The sequence below is a fragment of the Chenopodium quinoa genome, unplaced genomic scaffold (genome assembly GCF_001683475.1).
Source record: "Chenopodium quinoa cultivar QQ74 unplaced genomic scaffold, ASM168347v1, whole genome shotgun sequence".
Taxonomy (NCBI): Eukaryota; Viridiplantae; Streptophyta; class Magnoliopsida; order Caryophyllales; family Amaranthaceae; genus Chenopodium; species Chenopodium quinoa.
In genome coordinates this window covers 4533-13289 of record NW_018742652.1, presented here as the reverse complement: position 1 = coordinate 13289, position 8757 = coordinate 4533, and the positions used below count along the sequence as shown (strand labels likewise).

General features: G+C 36.0%; 1 protein-coding gene and 1 long non-coding RNA gene across 2 annotated transcripts; one reads left to right on the top strand and one right to left on the bottom strand.

Annotated features, from left to right (window-relative positions):
* Nucleotides 1–224: 224 nt before the first annotated feature.
* Nucleotides 225–914, top strand: LOC110722199. Its single transcript, XR_002511553.1, has 2 exons — nt 225–337; nt 457–914. It is a non-coding gene; the product is annotated as an uncharacterized LOC110722199 (long non-coding RNA).
* A 1660-nt stretch (nt 915–2574) lies between these two features.
* On the bottom strand, nt 2575–8387 carry LOC110722198 (plastidic glucose transporter 4-like). The gene is made up of 14 exons (XM_021901464.1): nt 8047–8387; nt 7485–7776; nt 5926–6037; nt 5729–5796; nt 5418–5550; nt 5236–5335; nt 5046–5158; nt 4744–4837; nt 4462–4615; nt 3926–4072; nt 3770–3843; nt 3265–3353; nt 3059–3173; nt 2575–2950 (listed from the first exon to the last, which is right to left on the bottom strand). The coding sequence occupies exons 2-14, from the start codon at nt 7753–7755 to the stop codon at nt 2768–2770; spliced, it is 1653 nt and encodes a 550-aa protein (XP_021757156.1). The 5' UTR covers nt 7756–7776; nt 8047–8387; the 3' UTR covers nt 2575–2767.
* Between the last annotated feature and the right edge of the window lie 370 nt (nt 8388–8757).

The window sequence follows — 8757 nt, the reverse complement described above, 5'->3', positions numbered from 1 at the left end:
ACAAAGTCTAAGAACAAAAGAAAGTCTAAAGGTCCATCATCATTCATTATGTACTGTACCTCCTGGTTATGACTTTGAGCTATCACTTTTTTATACTGAAATTGGGATGTTAAAAGAAATTTGTGCATTACTTGTTAAATTGCAGATAAGAAAGATAAATTTGTAAGTGATGATGTTGATACACAAGGGTCTGTGGATGACCATTTAGATGAGTATGAGGGTTGAAACATTCAAGTGTTAAATGTAGTCCAAAAGGTGAGGATGATAACAAGGTCTTATCATCAACTTCTCGTGTTGATGTACATCCTGCGCTGAAGAAGAAGAAGTTGCACTGGGGGTAATGATTTACATGTTGTAAATTGTTTTGCTGCTAATAGCCATTCCTTCATCTACCTTGTACTTGAGATGTAATGATATATATCATTTATAACACTGATCTTTTGGTTTGGATGACAGGTTAGACGCGAAAGAACGGTGGGAAAGAAAGGCCAACATGTAGAATTTACGGATTTACTCAAATGGAAAAGAAGCATATCGATTATGGTCTCAGCATGGCAGACTCTAAGCATTTTAATTGTTCACTTTCTGCAGCTTAGTTGGGGATGATCCTGCAGTCTGCATTTTGGTCGATGAATACTGGGATTACTTTGGATGAATTATGAAGGATATTGCACTTGCAAATACTCTTTAGTCTTTACTAGTGATTACTTATCTGTTGTCTCGAATGGGAAGGGACTGTTATGCATCAAGGGAAGGGGTTTGTTTGTTCTTTGTAGTGGCTGTGTAGCAGTGTAGGTTATGGAGGGGAGCAAAGAGCTTTTGTATATCTAGTTAAGGACGAAGAGGTTGTAGTACTGGCAAATTATTTGTAGAATCAATTTGTTGTTATCATTTGTTGAATCAATTTTCTCCTATTTCTGGGCTGTTTCTCGTTTTAAATAAATCAAATACTCATGGTTTTCTTTTAAGCATCCAGCCAAACCTTGTCGTTTTTTCGGAAATTTTAAAACAGAGAATTTGTTTATACTCTGTAATTCTGTATAATATATATATCCTCCTAAAACTACGGTGTACATATTACTTTTTTCTTTCAAGAGATGCAAAAAGAGGGTTTATGGAAACCAGATACGAAAGTTGGGTCAAATTTTTACTGACTTCAACATTCGATTTGTTGCAGTTACTAGTTAGGTCAAAGCATGCATCATTGTAGATCATTAAAAGTATTGAAGGACATTATATTTCATAAATAAAAGTCATACGACATCTACAATTGACTATCAACAATAATGAAAACAAATTTAGCAAAATCAAACAAGAATTAACTAGGGAAGGGCTAAGAATCCAACTGCATAGATATAACAATTCGACACGTTCTCGATTTGTTGTCTCATACAATTTTTTGAGTGGATCCGTTGCCGCTTCATAAATTTGTGAGAAAGAAAATTTTTGTGTTGATTTCGTAACCCGAATTTAAGCAATAATCAATCATAGCCCCGCATAACTGGAGACCAAATTAAGCGCAAATAAAACCTTGTCTTTCGAAAGAGTTCGAAAAACCTCTTCTTTCGAAGGAGATCGAAAAAAACCTTGTCTTTCGAAGGAGATAAACTCTTTCTTTCGAGGGAGACATTATTATAACCTGGAAAAAAAAAAACGTAAAAGAAACAAAAATTGGGGCTTTTCACCGGTGAAATCCGATGGAAACCCCTTCAAAATTGACAATGAAGGTTAGAGTTTAGGAGAGAGGAGGGAGAAAGAGGAGGCTAGGTAATCAATTTACTAGTTAACAGAAAGAGTATGACAGCATAAATTCACAGAAATAGTATGACAATGTTACAGAATAAACTACAGTGGTAGAAATGTTTAACAACCAAAGTTGTCCCACATCGGTAGTAAGAAGCAAGTATGTGTAAATGTGTAATAAGGGAAATATAAAAGGTCAATCATATTACTAGAATTTTCATACCTTTCTCGGCCTTTTGGCTAAGATCAAGTGTAGTATCTGTTCTTATCAGTTTAATATCTGATACGTGGGCCAATGGCCCACAACGATATTAAATTTATTTTTTAAGGGGAAGTCCCACAACAGTGGCTTGCTACTGGGGTCTTCAAGCGTCGCCCATGCGTTGCATTACTGCACGGGCCTGGCGCACCCCACCATTTGTAGTTACAATTTTTCTTTATACTACCTCATTTTTGGGTATTATTTATATTAGATAAAAAAATTTAAAAAGTTGTAGAAGTAGTGTTATGTTTATTCTCTCACATAATTATTTCCAAGAATATTGCTATTATTTTTATTTTGTTAACAGATTTTGGACAATGTTATTTCTGATGATCTTATTTTCATACAAAATATTTTCTTTAAAATAAATGTCATGTTTATTCTCATTTATCACATAATTATTTCCAAGAATATTGCTATTATTCTTATTACTTGTTAACAGATTTTGGACAATGTTTTTTCTGATGATGTTGTTTTCATACAAATTATTTTCTTTAAAATATGTAAGATGAGGTTTTTCGAGTGAAAGAGCTACTGTAAGCAAGAGTTAATAAACTGTGGATGCATAAGGTGAAAGAACTAGAAGCAACTAGTGAATAAATTTCCAAACTCTACTATAGCTGTTTATAGAACCTTCAGAGGGTTCTGAGAGTCTGGACATCAATGTACACATGAGCAAGAGAACTAACATCACACTCCTAAATCCGGGAATTATTAACTTTATTCTCTCTAGCATCTAGATCAAAAACTGATTCCTCCAGATTAAACAGATGGGTTTAGAGCAAGCTCTATTTCTTCAAGTGACCGTCCTTTTGTTTCGACAACGTTACCAGCTATGTACAAGACAGCTAGCACACAAACTGACGCGAATCCCAGATAGACTTTGCTGATCCCGAACTTGGTGACCACACTCAAGAAGTAAAGACCAATTACGAAATTTGAAGCCTGCAAATGGGGTTATATGGGGAAAGGAGAAAGAAAGAAATGTCAATATGTGGGTGCATAAATCGGAAACATGATGCTGAAGCATACTGCTATCTGTTTATCACTTACCCAATGCATCCCCAATGACAAAGCGACGGCTTTTGCTCGAATTCTGGATGCAAAGATCTCTGGAAGTAGAAGAGCAGGAACAGGACCAGCGCCAAGTGAAAAGGAGAGAACATATCTGTGGGGAAGAAGATATTATCTATTGTTGTTTGGGTACAATTAATGAAGAGGAATACAGAAATTATATATTTTACAGGTAAATGACTCACAAAACAGTTCCTACAACAGCAAGTGTGCCCGAGTATGGTGCTAGAGCCTTCCATGTGAATGATAGTGACAGTAACAACATTGAAGCAGCCTTCAAGTGGGAAAAGAAACTCGTCAAAAGAGAAGGTACAATAGTATTCCAAATGAATTTTTCAGGAAAAAAATAGTTAACAAAACACATTTGAATGCCCTCCACAATTCATGTTCAATTGCAGGAGACTAGGAGAGAGAGGTCCTTCTGAGCTCACAACCTTACAAGAGTTGCTAGCTTGCTACAATATCTTGATTCTTTTTTTTTTTTTAATAAATAAATTCAATATCTTGACTGATAGAAAAAGAGATCCCGTCAGGCAACACTTTGTTTTGATCATTGATCAATAAGGTATAGTGGTATACTCAAATGCCCTCTATTTCATGTCAGTCTTAAGGTTCATTCTCTGTTACTGAAGTCAAAATAGAGCCTTATTGATGATGAATATAGTACATATTATTTAAAGGAAAGCTTACCATTCCCGAGAAACTTGTCATCAGTAGGCTCTTTCTTCCTTGCCTGTCCATTAAAGAAGAAGCAATAGCAGTGCCTACAAAGAGGAGCAGATGAATTGAGAAAAAAGTTGCAAAGTATATAAAACTAATTAAGCAAAATGGTTCATCATGACATACCAAAAACATTTGCTGCTCCAACAAGGGCACTAGCAGCAACATCTGATGCAATTCCCGCACTGCGGAATACAGATGTGGAGTAATATACTACAGCATTGATTCCGGCCATTTGCTGGAATAAGAAAAGTGCAGCACCAACACTTACCACTGTACATAAAATGAATGTTATAAATTCTTAGAATAAATTAATACAAGGCTGAACATAATAACACACTCAAAAAAATGGTTTACGTGTCACTGTCTTAAATACCACGTAAGAAAGATGATAGGTACTAGTCTAGCATGAGTATTGCCTCTCTCTCTCTCTCTCTCTCTTTTTTTTTTTTTTTTTTGGGCGTAATGTTTTATTATTAGATTAGTCTACGAGATATATCATTTATTACATTGCAGCAGCAGTGGTACACATATTTGTCTCCCCTTGCCCCGCTCTAGGGAGGAACTTTTCCAGAAAAATTGGATAATTATGATATTAATGTCAATTTCAGGAGAGATGGAGGGCAGGGGCTGGGGAGAAGGCCAAGACTTCCTTGATATACCTTTCCGATAGCGACTACTGAACAGATCAAACCATCCAGCTTCTGGTTCAGAAGAACCTTGCACCGATGTTCTCAAATCATTGATCACCTCCGGAACCCTTTCTTTTCCATAGAGTGCTGCTACAGCCTTTTGCGCCTCAGCAATTTTTCCTTGCTGCAAAATTAATGAATCAGCTGAGCAACTTATGAACCCCCTAAATATGGATCAAAGTCTAAAACCTTCCAGTAGCTGTCATCATAGCATAGAGAAAACATATACTCTAAACGTAAACATCAGAGCACCTGAAAAAGCCACCTAGGGCTTTCTGGACAGAATCCCATCCCAAGAGCCAAGAGAACAGAGGGAACTGTTGCAATACCGAACATTGTCCTCCACCTGTAAAGAAAGAAAGAGACAACAAATAAAGTCATCAAAATGATAGAAAAACTGAGGTGATATACATATAAAACAATAGTGATATCACATTAAAAGTGGCCAGCAAATTCAATTAATGACTTCAATTGAGATTAAAATAAAGCCTGAAAAGCTTTTAAGTAAGAGCAGTTTGACAAACACAAACAACATAGGGATATCAAGGTAGTACCACAAAGGGTTTCCTGCTAAAGGCAATCCAGCAACCAAAGCAGCAAGAATCCCAATGCATATAAAAAGTTGGTTGACAGAACCAAGTGCACCCCGAATATCAGTTGGCGAGATCTGCAAAACAGAAATTATCTCTGTTCAATTTCTGTAAACCGACAAGTTAAAAATTTAGGAAGCATAGAGGTTATTACCTCAGATATGTATAATGGAACTAAGGCCGATGATATGCCAATTCCGATGCCACAAAGTAAACGACCAATCATCATAATTTGCACACTTTGTGCTGTGGCACTATAAAGAGATTCAGGACAGAGGTGTTACAAGTGAGTTGCTGAAGGTAAAATATTTAAACCTTAAAGGATTGTGTAATAACCAGAGATAAGCTCCTATTGCAAGAGGAATTGCATCTAACTGGAAAGTCCTTGTTCTTCCAAATTGATCAGCCAAGGATCCACCAGTAAACGAACCAACAGTCGCTCCCGCAAGCAATATGCTCACAACCCATCCTGCAGGAAAGCAACAAAATTGTTTTAAAAGCAGAACCAGCATTATGATTTCATAATGATCTGAATCGGATACAATATTATCATCATGGTATGCTAAAATGATCTTAAAGTCTTAAACATATTCCCAATAAGATTTTCTATATACCATGCTTCACATTTATGTTCTATAACAACTTGCCTTGTAAAACAGTATTGCCGGTAATAGCCAGGTCGGCAGATAGGTAGTCAAGAGCTCCATTTACCACACTGCAAGAATAACGATGTGAAAAGAAAATCTTAATAAGGTTTGTAGAGTGTAACCCGATTCCTAAAGTATCCATGAAAGTACTTGTTTCACCAGTAATGAAACTTAACAACAGATCATAGTCATCATACCCAAGGTGATATCCAAACAAAATAGCTCCTAAACAAGCAACACCAACATATGGCAAAACTGAAGCAGAAGGTTTGCCTTGATATTTGACAGGAGTAGCATCTTCAAGATCTCCTACAATGTATGTACAATGTGAACTGTGAGAAAATAACCAGAATCAAAAGCATCACAGCAAGTTTTCTCAAAATATAGACAATATACTAGGAAGATTTTGATGCATATAGCCCCAAAGGCTTTAATCAAACACTTCATCAAGTTGGTAGATGGGTGATTGAGTCATCAAATAAATATTAGAGTGACTATGCAGCTTGAATAGAAATAAAGTGATGACCACAACACACAGCGGATACTAAACTGAATAGAAAACCTGTCTGCAACTCCGGATCTTATTAGTCAGAAGCTCTGAACAATTGATTCTGAAATCTTAAAATGAACATATTATGCTTGTCAAATAATTCTGAACTGACCAAGCTTAAAGTATTTGACCTTAAGAACTTATAAGACAAAAATGTTAGCATGACTCAGAGTATCATTCTAAGATGGGTTAGCAGATGTAAAGTTGATCCTCAAACAAGTAATTCTTGAGAGACAAAAAGACAACACAACAGCATTCCTATAAATCATAGCTCCTAGATTTAACTTTGTTTGCTACCAATTACAAGTACATTATTATCGATTGATTACATTATTATGCTATCATTGATAATCAATATTTTAAACAGACGGATCACACAAAAACCTGACACTAAATTACAAAGGCCCCTAAATTATCTCCTATTGGTATTGGTGCTTTACAATCAATGAAGCTAATTCCTCCAGGTTTTACAAATCATACAATGTAAGAGTTGTAACATGTTGCGCCCCGGGGTGGCTTATTACCATGCTATATGTAGACCTTGATTGATTAACTAGCAGTTATGCTTCAGCATACTTCCTTGCCCCATAGGTCAACAGAATAAATCATGTTCTAAAGATTTGCTACTAAGTTATAGTCAACCATGTAAAATATAGTCCTCTATCCATAGTTGGATGCAACTAACTACTAAGATACGAAAATCCCACACACCATTAGTTCCGTTACCATACTCAAGCACTCTTAGGCCTTATTGAACTTAGCTATTTTGACAGTATTGGAAAGAGTCAAAGCAACAGCACAAAGGAAAATGAAATCAACTCGTTCTATGTACACTTCTCTGCAACTAGCATCAAATGAGCAAACCACCAAAAGTGAGGCAACAAGCTAAAACTTGCTCTTCATACTCCACAACTAGATGCTATCCATAAATGTATCCACACCAACTCAAATCATGTCACTAAAACGATAGCTACAACTCCTACAAGACCATCTCTAACAATGCAATTGGCAATTATCTTGCACACGAGTCGCAATCGAAGCCCGTGTCCACGGAACCAACCCCAACAAAATCAATAACATTAACAACCAAGATCACAATTCCATCAAATAAAAACACAATTAAATCAATCAACACACTTTAATCATGAAAGTACCACCATATAACAAAAACAAAAAGCATAAAAACATAGTTATATGAGAACAAACCAGAAGCAGCTTGAGCCTTGACTGATCTGTACTTGGCTGAAGATTTCATGACATGATCAATACCCAATCTTCCAAATCCAGCACCCATTGAAAGGGACCCACAACTCAATTTACAAGGATTAAACTTATAATTATTGTCATTAACTTTCAAAAAACTCTGATTATTGCAACCAATTGAGCTTAATCCTTTAAACCCATTAATCTGAGCCACTCGACGATTCTGAACTCCAAACCCCAAATCGCCTTTGACCATAAAAGTTGACGCTTGCATTTTTATGTCGCTTTTTAAAATCTAAAGAAAAGTCAAAAAAGGAATAGTTAATTAATTAATTAATTACATATCCAGTAAATTACACTCACTAACTTAATTGGGTACTTAAAACTGACAAAAACAAGATTAAATAATGATCAATGAATGAAAAAGAAAAAGGATCCAACTTTATCCCACATTACAATTCCAAAAACAGGGAAATTTCAACAGATTGTACAAAATTAGCAAGAAATTCATCACATTAAGAAACAATAGAATATGAGATTGGAAGAAAAAAGATATGAAATTTACCGATTATTGAAGTTAGGATTAGGGAAATTCTTAATCTTTTAATGATTAAACAGCGATCGGTCTCAAACTCTCAAAAGAATCACGTTTAAAAATTATGGAGATGATGAAAAAATTGAGGGGAAGAGAGAGAAAGAGGGAGAGCGTGACAGTTGAAACTTGAAAGGAGGAAGAGTGATCAGTTGCTGAGTTGGAGAATTTGGAATTTCTCTTTCTTTTGATTTTGATGAATTGAAGGTAAATTTTGGGTTGGATTATCAGCTTGCCAAAGATAGGATTGGATTTTCAGGGTCCATGTATTTGTCATTGAGGTGGAGTGGGACTGTGGGAGTAGTAACGAGTTCAAGACATCGCCCACGCTAGTTATGTTTATCTTATTTGCTAAAAAATAACTTAAGATATAATTAATTAAGTAAAAGTTATTGTTTGGGTCCAATTTAGTCCAATTGGGCCTGGTCACTGAATGATCCAATTAAAAGCCCAAGGTTAAGGTTCAACTCTCCAAATGTGCTAAAGTCAGTAATCAACATCCTCAAAGCCATGTCAAGGTCAGTCAACGGCCCAATCAGCTTGGCCCAGCCCAACTGACTTCCGGGCCCAATCCGCCTCCTTCATTAGCCAAGGTATAAAAGCCAACAATTTGGTCAATTCTTGGTAAGACAAAAAAGCCTCAAGCAACTAAACTCTTGCACAGCTTTCTCTCTCTAATATACT

Bases quoted from the DNA above. Each gene is read 5' to 3' on its own strand.
- LOC110722198 (XM_021901464.1), bottom strand. From the start codon at position 7,755: ATGCAAGCGTCAACTTTTATGGTCAAAGGCGATTTGGGGTTTGGAGTT. The intron at 3,844-3,925 runs GTATGTCATGAT...TCCTCTTTGTAG, and splicing joins TGGAGCAGCAAATGTTTTTG to GCACTGCTATTGCTTCTTCT. The intron at 2,951-3,058 runs GTAAGTGATAAA...CCCCATTTGCAG, and splicing joins TGTCATTGGGGATGCATTGG to GCTTCAAATTTCGTAATTGG.